The 17055-nt window shown below is 37.3% G+C and overlaps 2 protein-coding genes across 2 annotated transcripts; both read left to right on the plus strand.

The window, feature by feature from the left end:
• Positions 1–956: 956 nt before the first annotated feature.
• LOC121507229 (complement C1q subcomponent subunit C-like) lies at positions 957–8558 on the plus strand. Its single transcript, XM_041783451.1, has 7 exons — positions 957–1101; positions 1542–1651; positions 1742–1804; positions 2631–2784; positions 6253–6393; positions 6790–6916; positions 8227–8558. The coding sequence occupies exons 2-7, from the start codon at positions 1552–1554 to the stop codon at positions 8359–8361; spliced, it is 720 nt and encodes a 239-aa protein (XP_041639385.1). The 5' UTR covers positions 957–1101; positions 1542–1551; the 3' UTR covers positions 8362–8558.
• Positions 8559–10599: 2041 nt separating this feature from the next.
• On the plus strand, positions 10600–17055 carry c1qb (complement component 1, q subcomponent, B chain). Its single transcript, XM_041817242.1, has 5 exons — positions 10600–10754; positions 11496–11661; positions 13497–13728; positions 16375–16492; positions 16622–17055. Exons 1-5 carry the CDS (start codon positions 10752–10754, stop codon positions 16817–16819), a joined length of 717 nt encoding a protein of 238 aa, XP_041673176.1. The 5' UTR covers positions 10600–10751; the 3' UTR covers positions 16820–17055.

The raw sequence follows: 17055 nt of genomic DNA on the forward strand, positions 1-17055 counted from the left end.
TCTGTAAACAGTAGAATGACTTGCTTTTCCAAAAAGCTCTACCGTAGTCTCATCTGTCCACTAAATGTTCTCCCAGAAGGATTGAGGCTTACTCAGGTACATTTTTGCAAACTCCAGTCTGGCTTTTTTATGTCTCTTTGTCAGCAGTGGGGTTCTCGGTCTCCTGCCATAGCACTTCATCTCATTCAGATGACCACGTATGGTCCCAGCTGACACTTTTGCACCCTGAGTCTGCAGGACAGCCTGAATTTGTGTGGAAGTTGACTGAGGATGTTTATCCACCATTCCAACTATCCTGCGTTGCAATTTTTTGTCAGTTTTTCTCTTCTGTCCACGTCCAGGGAGATTAGCCACAGCTCCATGGTTATAAACTTCTTGATTATATTACACACAGTGGACAAAGGGACTTCAGGATCTCTGGAGATGGTCTTTAACCTTGAGATTGTTCATATTTTTCTACAGTTTTGCTTCTTAAGTCCTCAGACAATTCTGGGTTCTTCTTTCTCTCCTCCATGCTTGGTGTGACACACACAGACACACAACACAAAGGCTGAGTCAACTTTTAGACATTCTAACTGGCTTCAGGTGTGATTTCTAGATTGCCAGCACCTGTTACTGCCACAGGTGAGTTTAAATGAGCATCACATGCTGGAAATAAAATGATTTACCCACAGTTTTAAAAGGGTGACAATCATTTTGTCCAGCCTATTTTTTGAGTTTTGTGTAAAATTATGCCAGTTTTGGCTTTTTTCTTCAGATTTTTTGTGTTGTTCCAATGAACATAAAGGAAATAAACACATGTATACCAAAAACATTTGTAATTGCAACAATTTCTGGGAGAAATGGTGTATTTTCTGGAAAAAATCCAGGGGTACCAATACTTTCATCCATGCCTGTATATATATTTATTATTTTTAACCCCCGCCTTTCACATCGAGCTCCTAAAATGCAGAAGTTGTCTCATCAAGCTGTAGAAAAAAACCTCCTTTGTAGAAGCTGCTCCATCTCTGGTTTGTGTCGGCTTCCTCTTTCTGTCACTGCCTGACTCGGAGCTTTTCTTCAGTTTTTTGTGACAGTCATATCCCTCTCTGCTCCTCTACGGTGAGTTTAAACATTTTCATATTTATTCTTCACGTCTGTTACAGCTCATTATTTAAAGCCAGTGATAATTACTTGTAGAATCTGATTTTGTCAACATGAACTTTTCCTCTGGTCTCAGAGCTTTTTCTTCTTCTTGAAGGACTTTTGTATTTATCAGAGTGATCCGCTCTCTTATTCCTGGAGAACTGCAGACGATGATGCATGGAGTCAGAATATATTCATGAAGATTTGCAGTAATGTTCTGTTTGCATGAAGAATTTTTGTTGTAGAAATATTTCTACAGCTCCAAAGCTGTGTAGGATTTCAACCAAACTGTCTGCATTGTTTTCTCTTCCTTTATTCTTCCTTTCTGTAATTTCTACATTTGTCTTCTCTGTCTTTACTTAGTTTGCGCTCTTATCCACCTCTTTCTCCTCTAATCTCTCCTTGTTTCCCGTCAGATCATCCATCATGCACCATCAAGGTGTTCTCCTAATCGCCGCCCTGCTCCTGCTGGCCACACCCCTTATGGTTTCCTCGCAGAGCTGCCCAGCAATGCCAGGAATGCCAGGTAAGTGTAATGCATGATATATACATGTGCAGTTTGTGTGAATACGTGTGCCGTTGTTTTCTTGTTTACATGTCTCCAAACCTTCTTCAGGTATTCCAGGGATGCCGGGCAGAGACGGTCGAGATGGAGAGAAGGGAGAGAAAGGACAGTCAGGTATCTCACACTGACACTGAGCAGGACAGAGCTGGAGAGATCTAAAAGATGGGACAGAAGAAAATCTCAGCTCTGCATGCACACTTTACTAAAACGCTCCACACCCAAAACTAAATCTCTGATTTTTAACCATCATATCTCACTCAGCCAGGCATTCTCTGGGTTTTTCAGGGTCCAGTCTCTGGGTTTATCAGGGCCCAGTCTCTGGGTTTATCAGGGTCCATTCTCTAGGTTTATCAGGGTCCAGTCTCTCGGTTTATCAGGGTCCATTCTCTAGGTTTAACAGGGTCCAGTCTCTGGGTTTATCAGGGTCCATTCTCTGGGTTTATCAGGGTCCATTCTCTGGGTTTATCAGGGTCCATTCTCTGGGTTTATCAGGGTCCATTCTCTGGGTTTTTCAGGGTCCAGTCTCTGGGTTTATCAGGTTACATTCTCTGGGTTTAACAGGGGCCCAGCCAAATCTGTGGACAGGCCTATATGTAGACTTTCTTGACTTTGATTTCAGCATAAATATCACCAAATGACCTTTTTTTTTCTTTTTTACATGAAACTAATTTTATGCATATATGTCTAGAAAATGCTAAAATATATCACCAAACTTCAAAGACACTGAAATATCTCTTTAAAAAGATGGCGCTCGTTTCCAGATTTTTAGGCTCCTAAAATGCCATTCTCATGTAGACAGATCGCCAAAACACAACAAAAGTTTGTGTCTTCTCCTCAAAATATTGTCGTATAAACACGGCCAAAAAACGAAATTAAACATGAAACCTGAAAAGGGAAAAGTTTGGGTGTTTTTAAACCACCAGCCTGTTGTTTGTCGTAGGGGCGGTCTGGAAAGGCGGCAACGCTCCACAGAAGGGAGAGAAGGGGGACCCAGGGTCCATGGGATACGCCGGTAAACGAGGTCCAAGTGGAGAATCAGGGGAGGCTGGAATCCCTGGTGTACCTGGACCTCCCGGACTACCCGGAGAAGCAGGGTAACTTCTTTACCCCGTAGTCTCTTTTACTTTTTAAGACTTTGAAAAATTCAGAGAAATTTAAAGAACGCCTACTTCTACAGAAAGAATTTGATTTACTATCTACACAAAAAGCTGAAAATCTTTTAATTAGATCTTGTCATACGTATTATGAACATGGTGAGAAAACAGGAAGGCTTCTTGCACACCAGCTTCATCAAAAAGCAACAAGCCAGGCAATACCAGAGATTCGAGATGAGTCGGATGGGATCTGTGTAGATCATTCTGCTATCAATTCATGCTTTATGAGATTCTACCGTAACCTATATACATCTGAATCGCTGAGGGATGACAACTTAATTAGATAATTTTTCCAAAATATTGAGATCCCTCATATAGACCCTGCATCAGCAGCTGAGCTAGAGTCTCCATTTTCTGTCAGAGAAATAGAATTGGCCATTAAAAGTATGCAAAATGGAAAATCTCCCGGCCCTGACGGGTTTACAACTGAATTCTTTAAAATGTTTTCAAACAAATTGGCTCCTATTTTAAATTCCGTGTACGCTGAATCCCTTTCAGCTGACTCACTGCCCGAAACTTAACGACAAGCTACCATATCACTTATCTTAAAAAAAGGGAAAAATAAACAAGAATGTGGTTCCTATCGTCCTATTTCTTTGCTCAACGTGGATAGTAAAATTCTTGCAAAAATGATAGCATGTCGCCTTGAAACAGTCCTCCCAACCGTAATCTCACCAGACCAGACGGGCTTTATAAAAAAAAACGTCAATCCACCTCCAATATCAGACGTTTGTACAACATAATTTATGGTCCCTCTCCGCCCGACACATCAGAAGTGGTCATATCACTAGATACTGAAAAGGCCTTCGATCGGGTGGAGTGGGACTTTTTATTTCATACCCTTGAAAAATTTGGTTTTGGGCCCAATTTTTTGTCGTGGATTAAAATTTTATATAGTTCTCCAGTGGCAGCAGTTCGGACTAATAATAATATTTCATCTTATTTTGCACTAACACAAGGGACAAGGCAGGGATGTCCACTTTCCCCCCTCCTAGATAATAGCCTGATAATAGCTTTACGTAGCAGCAAGAACATTAAAAGTATTACAAGGGCAGGGTTGGAAAATAAATTCTCGTTGTACGCAGATGATATGTTGCTTTACCTGTCTGACATTTCCTCATCTCTTCCTGCTGTCTTAAATCTTTTAAATGAATTCGAAAAGATTTCTGGCTATAAAATAAATACACAAAAAAGTGAACTGATGCCGGTAAATCTAACAACAAGAGAATCGTCACTTGTGCATACATTACCCTTTAAAATGTGTAAGGATAAAATAAAATATCTTGGTGTCTGGGTCACACACAAATTTAAAGACCTTTTTGCAGCAAATTTTCCGCCTTTTCTGTCCTCTCTTAAGGAGGATATAGATCGTTGGGATCTGTTACCGCTATCTCTGGCAGGCAGAATTAATACCATTAAGATGAATCTCTTGCCCAGACTTCTATATATGTTTCAGTGTATCCCAGTTTATCTAACTAAAACTTTTTTCATTTCTCTAGACAAGAAGCTTTCGTCTTTTATTTGGAATAAAAAAAAAACCTGAATATGTAGAGCCACATTAAAGAGACCTCGTCAGCAGGGAGGACTTGGCTTACCAAATTTTCAGTTTTACTATTGGGCAGCAAATATTAAAATGATTTCCTATTGGTTGGAAAACGAGGAAACAGCTGGCGCTCCTGATTGGCTGGTTCTAGAGAGATTCTCCTGTAATAACACCTCACTATGCACCTTATTATACTCTAGCATTTCATATTCAGAGACTTTATCTGAATATACTTCTAATCCTGTTGTTGTTCATTCTTTAAAAATATGGAAACAGTTTAGACAATACTTTAAAATTTGTCAATTCTCATTACTTTCCCCCATCGTGAGAAACCATGTATTTACACCATCCTTGACAGACCCTTTATTTGGTGCCTGGCCTCAACATGGTGTCTGTTCTTTTAATGACATGTTTATTAATGGACTGTTTGTCTCCTTTGAGCAGATTGTGCAGAGGTTCGGTCTTTCCAGGTCTCACTTCTTCAAATATTTACAAATTCGTAGCTTCATATCCTCTAATTTCATTCATTTCCCTTTACAGCCCCCAGACACACTTCTAGTTTCAATTAATAATTTCAAATCATCCCAAAAGAGAAAGATAGGTGATATATAATCCCTGTTAGCAGAAGAAAATTTTACAAATCTCAACTCCCTTAAAAACCAGTGGGAGGGGGATCTTGGTATGGAAATCTCTGAGACCTTATGGGCAGAGATGATGAGGAGAATATATACATCTTCAATATGTATGAAACATACTGTTATGCAGTTCAATAATTTCCACCGACTGCACTGGACCAAAGCTAAACTGTTTCAATTTGTACCAAACATAAACCCCATATGTGATCGCTGTAAACAATCCCAAGCCACTTTGATTCACATGTTCTGGGAATGTCCCAAGTTATCTAATTATTGGTTGCTGATATTTAAGATTCTTTCCAAATCTATAGGCAGAGTATTAGAGCTCTCTGCATTCCCAGCTTTATTTGGTGTGGTCACACAAAATCTAGGTGTGAGTAAATACTCACAAAATCTCCTGTCCTTTGCCACACTTATAGCCAGACGACAGATTTTGATTAGACGGAAAGACTGTAACCCTCCAACATCCTGACAGTGGATCAGAGACATGCTTCATTTTATTAAATTAGAGAAGATTAGGTACACGGTCAGGGGGTCATCTGACAAATTCTTAATGATATGGCAGTCTTTTCTGAGTAATGTCGTTGTTTTAAGCTCTGATAACTTTGTGGATGAATAACCTTTAGTGTCCATGTATGTAATAAGAAGCTCTGAAAGAAATGACTGGAGGGATCCCTGAATGTTGCTCTAGTCCTTAGTCCTTATGTCATTGCTCCTTTCTCTTGTGTATTTAAATGCTGTTTCTGCCCTGGCGTGTGAGATGTGCTGCTGTAGACCCCTAAGCACTTGTTACTACAGATATTTTACTTTATCTATGTCTTTTTTATGTGTTCTTATTCATTTATGTACCCTTTTTTTAATTTATTTAAGATAACTCATCCTTGTATCTTTTAACATCAAGCTATATTCTTTCTTTTCTTTCTGGATGCTATCAGGGTTGGGGGTGGGGAATTTTTTCACTTAACACTACTGTGATACCATTATAAACTGTTGGAAATGTACTGAAAAATTCAAAAATAAACTTTGTTAAAAAAAAAAAAAAATCAAAGAAAACTGACTGAGACAGATGGTAAAGTTAAAATTTTGTGGCTTTTATAATCAGAATAATCCAAACTGTTAGAATAACATTTAAAACCATACCTACAAGGTGAATGTAGTGAACCTCTGCCCCTCTTTTTGCTCCAGGGCCCGTTTCCAGGTGTGTTTTTGAGTTGATTTCTGTGCTTGCAGGAGTGTTGGAGTCAGGCAGAAAGCAGCCTTCAGTGTAGCCAGAGGGACCAATGATTACCCCAGCAGAGCGAGCGTCATCCGCTTCACCACCGTCATCACCAACATCAACGACGACTATGACACAGAGACAGGACGCTTCAGGTGTTTGAGCTTGAACCGCTCTAAAATGATCCTGAAAGTCACTCAAAACTCACAGCAATCGCTAACGGTCTAACAGTGATCAATAACTGTGAGAAGAGGTGCCAACATCTCTGTACCAGCTACCGGTTATAGTAATAATATTTAACACTTTAATCTAAGACTGCTCTCTCTGTGCCACATGTATGGAGCAGATATTGTTGATGTTTTGGTCCAGCACATCCCTGAGTAGCTCTGGTTCTGTTGATTTGTGGTTAATTAGTCTTCTTAGCTGCAGTGTTGATCCACCATTAGCATTGTAATATCCTTAAGATGAAAAAGTTCTTGGTTCAAATGTTCCACTCTGTTAGGATAGTAGTAAAAAAACTTTCTGTAGCTTAATAATGTTGTTTTTCACAGATGCCGGGTCCCAGGAACGTACTACTTCGTGTTCCATGCCTCCATAGACGACCGACTGTGTGTGGTGATGAAACTGGATAACAAGCAGCTCTCAACGTTCTGTGACCATCGCCGCATCAGGAGACAGGTACAGTCATCAGTCATTCCTTAATATAGTGGCTCTAGTTTAGTGGTTCCCAACCTGGGGTCCGGGGACCCTGAAGGGGGCACCAAAGATCTCGGGTGGGGCCCTGTCTGCTCTGACGTTGTCAAAATTAGATGTTCATATTTAAAAAAAAAAAAAGAAAAAAAGATATGATATGGCATGACATATGATATATGACATGATATGACATAACAAGACATGATATGACAAGACATGATGTGGCATGACATGATATGACATGGCATGATATGGCATGATATGACATAACAAGACATGATATGATATGACATGATATGACAAGACATGATATGGCATGACATGATATGACATGATATGACATGACATGATGTGGCATGACATGATATGACATGACATGATATGGCATGACATGATATGACATGACATGATGTGGCATGACATGATATGACATGACATGATGTGGCATGACATGATATGGCATGACATGATATGGCATGATATGACATAACAAGACATGATATATGATATGACATGATATGAAATGAAATGACATGACATGACATGATATGACATGAAATGACATATGACATGATATGACATTGCATGATATGAAATGACATGAAATGATGTATGGCATAATATGATACGACATGACATAATATAAAAAGACATCATATGACATGATATTTGACATGACATGACATGATATGGCATGACATGACATGATATGGCATGACATATGATATATGACATGATATGAAATGACAAGATATGACATGACATGATATGACATGACATATCATATATGACATGATATGAAATGACAAGATATGACATGACATGATATGACATGATATGAAATGACATGATATGATATGGCATGACATATGATATATGACATGACATGACATGATATGAAATGACATATGACATGACATGATATGAAATGACATGATATGATATGGCATGACATATGATATATGACATGACATGACATGATATGAAATGACATATGACATGACATGATATGAAATGACATGATATGACATGATGATACATGATATGATATGAACTAGCATATCCAGTTAACTCAGATACTCCTCTTATCAGAGATGTTTTGAAGCTCGTCTTGGAGGATCACAAGGTGTCAGAGGAAATGTTGTTTAGACTTTGGTGCTGTTCACATTCAGTTGTCTCCATCGAACATTCAATCAGACAGACCCTTCAGACCTTCAGACATACCCACCTTATCACTGAGTTTCTGGTGTTAGCCTGAGTGAAACAATTCTCATTTGATCTGCTCCTGATTTCAGGTGACTTCAGGTGGTCTGGCGGTCTACGTGGCGAGGGATCAGGAAGTCTGGCTGGAGACTAAAGACAACAGAGGGATGAGAGGGAAACCGGCTGGTTACAGCATCTTCTCTGGTTTCCTGCTGCATTCTCGCTGACCTGGGACACAGAAAAACAGCCTTTAATCACATTATTACTGAACAGTTTTACAGTTTAACCTCACTGAAACTGAGCTTATTCATCTCTTTTTCACTTTATCTTCTTCTGTTTTAACCTGCTAATGTCTCATTTAAAACTGGGTGTAATCTCTGTTAGATAAGGACTACACAATAAAAATATCTTTGAAAAAATCTGACTTAGAATGATGTTTTCTCTTTCTGTGAATTATACATGAAACCAGCTAATGCTCGTATGGTCTGTTTTTTTATTCTGCTTCAAAATTACATACAATTTTCCAAATTATTGAACGTGTAATATTTTTGACTTTAAACCAGAGCAACTCTGATTGTCTTCTGAGCATCAGGAGAGTAAACTCACTCTTTAACAAGAGGAAATTCTGTCAAGAACATCTCTAGAGCTCAGACAAACAGACCTGTGCTGACTTTGGAAGAAGAGGAGAATGTGAATATCTTTGAGTGTTTACCCAACCAGAGTTAAATCAGTCTTGGTCCTTTAGCCTTAAATCTATAGCTGTTAGCATTCTTGTTTTTATTTTTCTACATCAAGTTAATCACCTGTTGTTTTCTTCAGATTGTTGTTGAACTCGTCTAAGTCTCTCCTGATTGAAATATGGTTGTACAAACTAAACTCCATTATAAATGGGACAAAAAATTGATAAGAATTTAACCTCGACATTCTTATGTTAATTTTCTTTTACATTTGGTTAAATTTGAACAAATATTTAATCAATATGTAAATCAGCTGGAATACGAATGAAGTTTTTCTCCTTTCTTCACTTTTCCATTTCTTTCTTTGTTTTTAATGTATTCAAGCTTGTGCTTATGAAAAAATGTTAATTTTCCTATTAAAATGAAATTTAAAAAGTATTAAATAAATAAAATATCCAGTACAACATTAAAGGCTCCTATTTTTCTTCAGAAACTTTAAAAAATTATGTGAGCGGTGGAGGTAACACTGAACCCTACAGATGTTTAAAACAGGGACAAACTAAACGTTTAAAGAGGAAGTGGGACCAAAATGTCCCATTTCAGAGGATGTATGATAAAAAATAAAACCGCTCTGTGTTTATAGAGACTGTTGATGGGATGAAATATTTTGTGGAACAGATACTTGCGTGGAAACTCGGTTAGGAAACAGTGTGTGCTAACAGAGAGGAAGTTCAGGGAATAACAGAACAAATAGTTACTTTTGAAGAAAGATTCTGATTTTTAAGAAACATTTAATGATGCTGCATCATCAGTTTTTATTCAGGTGGAGTCGCCTCCACTTCTTCTTCCAACACTTTCACTTCCTCTGATGGGAGATCTGCTGTGTCAGATAAATTTAATAAAACATTAACAGGAAAAGAAATCAAACCAACAAAGACTAAAATGGTGAGAGATGAACTGGGAAGGTTTACAAGAAAACATTACTAAAGATCCACTTTTAACTCGCATGCCCAACGTCATAAGTCTTTACTCCTGTGTTTATATCTTAGAGAATATGTATGTATGAAATAGGAAATGTATTATTATTATTATTATTATTATTGTTTTTATTATTATTATCATTATTTTCATCATCATCATTATTATTATAGTTATTTTCATCATCATTATTATTTATATTTTATTATTTTTATTTTATTATTTTCATCATCATCATCATCATTATTATTATTAATACTATTATGATTATTATTATTTTAATTATTATTATTATTATTTAATTATTTTATTATGATTATTATTATTTTATTATCATTTTCATCATCATTATTATTAATAGTATTATTATATAACTGAAATAAACAGAGGGAACACATAGAAAAGAATGAGGCTGTGATTATCATGCAGAAAATTCAGACTTCACACAGTATCTTCACAAGCACAGTAACAGCATTACTACTGTTCTTGTAGCAGTATCCAGGGCCTGAAGTATTCAGCACTAAAACCTCTTCAGAGTCAAAGTGAAAACAGATTTCTACAAAGTTATGTTAATTAACTAAAAATCTGTAATGTTAAATAAGTATCTGCATAAATATTACCATGTTTTTGTCAAAAAAGCCAAATTATGTTGACCATTATTGATTTATAAAATAAATTTTTAAAAAAAGTTGCACATTCAGTAAAACAGTAAGTCACTTGATAACTTTTAAAAACATCTCTGCTGGCAGGTTCCTTTAGGTCCCTGCTTCAGTCAGCATCATATAATGATTTTGATTTTACCAGCAGAGCGGTGGAGCGACCAGAATGTCTTGAGGCACGGCACTTCCTGCTTTTTTTTATGACTGAGCTGCTGTTACTGCTGTGAAGCAGAACAACTCCTCGTCTGAGCTCTGAATTTATTTTTCCCTCCATCGCAGCATTATCGACAACACTGCCTGCAAATGGTGAGACTTTTATATCCTATCAAGCTGAACAGGCAGAGACACGTAAGCTTTTATATGGACTGAGAGAGGATTCTAGCTGAAGCAATAGTGGAATATTTAACATTATGTTTATTTTCCTTAAATATGCAGCCAGTCAGTTTATTTTTGTCCAACTGTTAGACTCAGGAAGATATTTGGGGTATATTGTGTTTTGCATCTCTTTCTCAGGTTTAAAATACCAACTTATACACAAAAAAAAAAACATTAATGAAAATTAAATGAGTCTGAAAAGCAAGTTTATGATACCATCAATTCTATGTTAAAGCATTTAGATAATCCAAAGAGTTAAATTCTTCTTATTAAATCTGGTTATTGTATGCTGAACAACTTCACCTGAGTTGACTGTTAATTTTGCTTTTCTGTGGTTGTCTCAGCTTCTTATAATTATTATTGAAGCATCTATTGAAACCCACAGAGATGTAGGGCTTTAATAGAGGCAGCGTGATAATGGTAGAATCCCTCTGGTTGAATGAGTTAATGATGATTTTGTGATATTGAGCCAGCATGCAGGTTTATCATCCATCATGCAAAGACCAGGACATTAAAATAAAAATAAAGTAAGGGAATTTTAGCCAAAAAAGTTGGTATTTAGATGTAACATGTTCTTGTTTTTGTTTTTGTTCATGTTGAGATGAAAAAAACCTGTTATGTCCTCCTAAACCACAAAACCCCATTCATGTATAACTCTCTGTGTTGACTCAGGCCCTCTGGTGGCTGAGCTGCAGTACTGCAGCGTTTCTCCTTCTGGCTCACATTGACCTGGTTTTCACCCAGTGCTGCAGCAGTGGGACTCCAGGGGTTCCTGGGATACCTGGCACACATGGTCCCAATGGATTAGACGGCCAAAAGGGAGAGAGGGGAGACCCCGGTGAGCTCATGTCATGTTTTATTATTGTTTTATTTCAGTTTTTCTTAAATTTAAACTTGTACAGGTTCTTCCCAGCACCAAGCGGCAGCTGGTAACTCTATTAAGGGGGGGAGCAGTTTTTTTTTTTTTTTTTTTTAATTTGTTTATTTATAACAAGAGACAATGCACAGTAATGAACATAAACATGTTAATGTGCCAGATTGTAGCCATAGGCTAATTTCCATCTGTAGTCCCCAGCAGGTTGACGGTATGTACAACAAAAAGTACATTAAAAATCTACATAAAAATCAGACAACACCAAAACCAGACAGTTTGGACAGTACAATAAAATACAAAGACCCAAATATAACTATACCTAGCTTAGGACAGACCAGAAATAAAGTGACCATTGCAGTTAAAGTGCATAAGGCAGATAATAAAGTGCTTCAGTGCTAAAGTACAAGTGTGCTGGTATATTGCACATGATCATGAGTGTGCTTAAAAAGGCACTTGCACATCACCCTTGGCCTCGTTAGTTAAAGTGCCAACATTACTGCACATAGTCCTATTGCACATAGTTAGCATTAACAGATGTCTTTATGCATATATTATTGCACCCAAAAAGAAAAAACAAAAAGAAAAACATACAGAAGTGTATCTATGTATGTAATATTGCACAAAATATGCATACATAGCTGTATGTAAGTATGTATGTATAGAGATACTGAAATGGTTAAACATGGTCGCAATTCTTGTTTGTCCTGAGCCACGCTTTCAGATTACCCTTGAAACTTGCAAAGCTGGAGCCCTGGAGGGTTAATTTTGGCAGCTAGTTTTAATTTCAATTTTAGTCTTTAAATGAAATGCATTTAAGTTGTAGTCACATTTTAGTCATTTCTATCCTTTTTTGTTTTAGTCTAGTTTTAGTCCATAAGAAGTCCTCACAGTTTAGTCTTTACTTTTAGTCCAAGCACTTATTTTCTTGCCTAAATCTGGTGCCAAATCATGGTAGTGTGTTCTCTGTCAAACCTGGGGTCCCTGCTTTCTACTGCTGAGAGGCAGAATAGATACAGATGCATTGTTTTTGACAGATGTAGATCTATTTTTGTTGTCTTAGTCTAGTTTTTGTCATGGAAAAAAGGCTGTTAACGAATATTTTTAGTCGTAGTTTTAGTCAACAATATTAACACTGGTAGGTGATTTCTACAAAGAGAAGCACTACCAAAAAGGTGATGTTTGTATCTGTTAATGACCATGCTGAGCATTCAAAGTACAAAATAAAGAAACTCTTTATTTTTAAGATACTTCTGTGTCCAAAAAATTGTGAAATATTTAGGCAAGAATAAAAAGGTTTAATAACCCTTGGAGAAAAAGGCAGCAAACTAGAATTAAAAAAGTCTCCATTTAAAGCCTGCATGAGTGTATGATCCATATACACAACAAGAATGGTCCTGCTCTGGAGACGCCTCCGAGCGCCCCGCAGTGACATCACAATCCCTCTGGAAGGTCTAGTTTTATCCCTGCCTCTGCTCGGACTGACTGCATCCTACTCTTTAACATTACAATAATTATGCACAGCCTGAGTTCTCACAGTGACGACAGTGTTTGAAATATTTAACCCATGATAGAGACCATCTTTCTTAACAACTATTAATTTATTAACTGGCGCTAGTAAAGCTAACAGTTCTTACTGCCCAACTAAAAAATGATTGTTCATTTTCTGCTATCCTAAAGACCCATAAATAAGGCCATCTTAATGAGATCCCGTCATTGAAATAAACTTTATTTATCATTAGCTCATCTACGTTCACACAAACATCCTGTGACCTGTACTGAATGTTTCTCTGTGTGAGCAGGAGAGGCAAGTCAGCTGCTTAGGGGCCTGAAAGGGGCACAAGGTCAGAGGGGCCCTCCTGGAAGGCCTGGACTAAAGGGAGACGCGGGTATGATGGGACCTCCTGGTAATCCGGGCCGACCTGGGGAGAAGGGACGACCCTTCAATCCTTCTAACGAGCAGAAAATGTTTTTTTCCTGCAAACTGGATGCATCAGATCCACCACAGCTCAACGCAGCCATCAACTTCAACGGGTCAGTGGTCCGAGTTTTTCTTCTCAGATTCAGCTGCTGATGACTTCTAAAACTCCCCATACTGTAAACCAGGGGTGTCAAACTCAAACACAGCAGGGGCCAGATTCTGAACTTGGGTCGAACCTGAGGGCCTACCAGGGTCAGTATTTAACCATAAACTCAACCTTATTTTCACCAGAAATTAATTATGGGGGTAAAAAACTTGGCACTGATGATAAATGATTTTGTGATTAAAAGGTGAACATGATAAGTTAAAAATTCAAAACCTGTGATAAAAAAATCAACTTATAAGTTTAAAATGTAAAATCATGACATTTAAAGTCAGAATAATGTTTTTAAAAGGCAAAAATATGAGATAGAATAATGAAATCATGAATTTAAAAAGTCAAAAACAGAGATGAAATTCAAAATCATGGTTTTTAACAGTCAAACATGAGGTAAACATCGAAATCATGGGTTCAAATGTCAAAATATGAAATAAAATTAATAATCATGAGTATTTAAGGTTAAAAAATGAGATAAAAGTGAAAGTAGTTTAAAAAGGTCAAAACGTGAGATAAAAGTCAAAATCATGATTTTAAAAGGTCTAAGAAGATTAGATATAAGTCAAAGTTAGGAGTTGGAAAAGGTCAAAACATGAAATAAAAGTCAAAATCATGACTTTTAAAGGTCAAAATAGGATTTAAAATTTAAAATTATGAATCCAACAGGTAAAAATCTGAGGTAAAAGTCAAAGTTATGAGATGTAAAGTTTAAGATATGAAATAAAAAGTCAAAACAATAACTTTTGATCATAACTGTGAGATGCAAAATTGAAAATATAGAGAAAACATGAATTTCTTTCCCATATTTTGTGATTAAAAGGTGAACATGATAAGTTAAAAATTCAAAACCTGAGATAAAAAGTCAAACTAATAAGTTTAAAAGGTAAAAACATGACATTTAAAGTCAAAACAATGTTTTTAAAAGGCAAAATATGAGATAGAACACTGAAACCATTCAATTTAAAAGTCAAAAACTGAGATGAAATTCAAAATCATGATGTTTTTTAAAGTCAAAATATGAGGTAAACATCGAAATCATGAGTTTCAAATGTCAGAATATGAAATAAAATTAATCATGAGTATTTAAGGTTAAAAAATGAGATAAAAGTGAAAGTTAGGAGTTGAAAAAGGTCAAAATGTTAGATAAAAGTCAAAAACTGAGATAAAATTCAAAATTATGACTTTTAACAGTCAAAATATAAGGTAAACATCGAAATCATGAGATTCAAATGTCAGAATATGAAATAAAATTAATAATCATGAGTTTTTAAGGTTAAAAAATGACATAAAAGTGAAGGTAAAGCCTGATTTATGCTTCTGCGTTGTGTCGACACCGTACCTACAATTTCGACTCGACGCTGTCGTTGACACTTCAAATTTCTGCGTCAAGGGAACGCGTCGCTCTGCAATTCACTGCCAGGCCGCTGGGGGGTGTGGCTGTGTGTGTATTTGGTTTTAGAGGTGTCACATCCAAATCCTTGTTTATCTTCTGGACATGGCGACCGAGGTGAAGCGGGTGTGTTTGGAGTTGGAGCTCATCGAAACTGACAAAAAAATTCTCTTGTTGCAAATGTTGAAGCGCAGGCAACAGAGAGGACGTTTGTGGAGGTGGTCTGTACGACCACTAAACGAGTCAAGGCTGAGAACGGGTGAATTTACCACACTGGTTCACTGGTTCGAACCCGGGCCGCCCGCGTACATGGGGAGCACCTTTAACCACTAGGCCACCTGCTCCCCGAGAAATTACCTTTTGATGTGATTTTTTGGAGGTGCACGTCAGGCTACAGCATTAGGGTCCGCTTCGACGCAAAGGGCTATGCATACCTACACCGTGAGTGCGACGGAGAAGCATGAATCAGGCTTAGGGAGTTTGAAAAAGGTCAAAATGAGAAATAAAAGTCAAAATCATGATTTTTAACAGTCAGAATATGAGGTAAACATCGAAATTATCTATTTCTAGTTCTAATTGTCTTAATATGAAATAAAATTGATAATCATGTGTTTTAAGGTTAAAAAATGACAAAAGTGAAAAATAGGAGTTGAAAATGGTCAAAACGTGAAATAAAAGTTAAAATCATGACTTTAAAAGGTCAAAATAGGATTTAAATTTTTTAATTATGAATCCAAAAGAGAAAAATGAGAGAAAATGTCAAAACCATAACTTTTGGTCATAACTGTCAGATGCAAAATTGAAATATAGAGAAAGATTAATTTCTTTCCCACATTGCTGACTTTTTATCAAATTATTTTTACTGTTTACTCTCTCATTTTTGTGACTCAACAAGGATGTTATAAATCATCAAGGTTAAGTTTACATTTTTATACTGGAGGAAATCTGCAGACCTCAGACTGGTAGACCAGTTCTGATAAAAATATCATATGATCTGGTGGACCACTGGACCACAGGCCAGATATGGCCCCCCAAGCCTTGAGTTTGACACCTCTGCTGTAAAATAAAGCTGGACTAAACTAGAAAGACATGGTGTTTAAATCAAACTCAATGCTGGTGGGATGGATTAGATCAGTGTAAATATAATAACTATAACAACGTGTTGTTCTGAAGGTTATAATCTAACATGTTTTATGTTTTTACTCCCCACAGGAAGATCCTGGAAGATCTGGAGCCACAGTATCAGGGAGAATCTCTGACCAATGGGACATACACCAGCACCGTCGGAGGCGTTTACTTCTTCAGTTACCACGTCTCAGCCAAGAGCAGAGTGAGTATGAAGAGTTCAACAACCAGACGCTGAATTTAGAACACATCTCTTACTGATGCTGACAGATCTTTGTATGTTTATAAAGGAGAATGAATCTTTTTCTTCCTGTGTCTGCGTCATCCCGTCCAGGCGTGCCTGAAGCTGATGAAGGGCAGCGAGGTTCACACCACGCTGTGCGACACCGTCGACGGGTACGTGGTCTCCTCCGGCTCGGCAGTGCTGCAGCTGGAGGTCGGAGACACGGTGTCATTGGAGCCCACCAGGTACAACCACATTGCCACGAGCACCAGCCACACCTTCACCGGTTTCCTCATCTTCCCCATGTGATCCATGAAGTATCTCCTGACCACCATTACAGACTTTCTGACAGCATCGCAACACAAACATGGGAGCAACAGGGGCACCATTTTCAAGTATCAGTGTTTCTGTATATGAATAACGTCAAATATTCAGCAGATTTTTCTATTTCTGAAGAAAGAAAAAATTCAGCAGCTTTACTGTTTTTCATCACTTTAACTTTTTAAACAGAGTCACTCTTCCATTAAACTTTTACCTGAGTTCTG

Source organism: Cheilinus undulatus, linkage group 3 (assembly GCF_018320785.1).
Source record: "Cheilinus undulatus linkage group 3, ASM1832078v1, whole genome shotgun sequence".
NCBI lineage: Eukaryota > Metazoa > Chordata > Actinopteri > Labriformes > Labridae > Cheilinus > Cheilinus undulatus.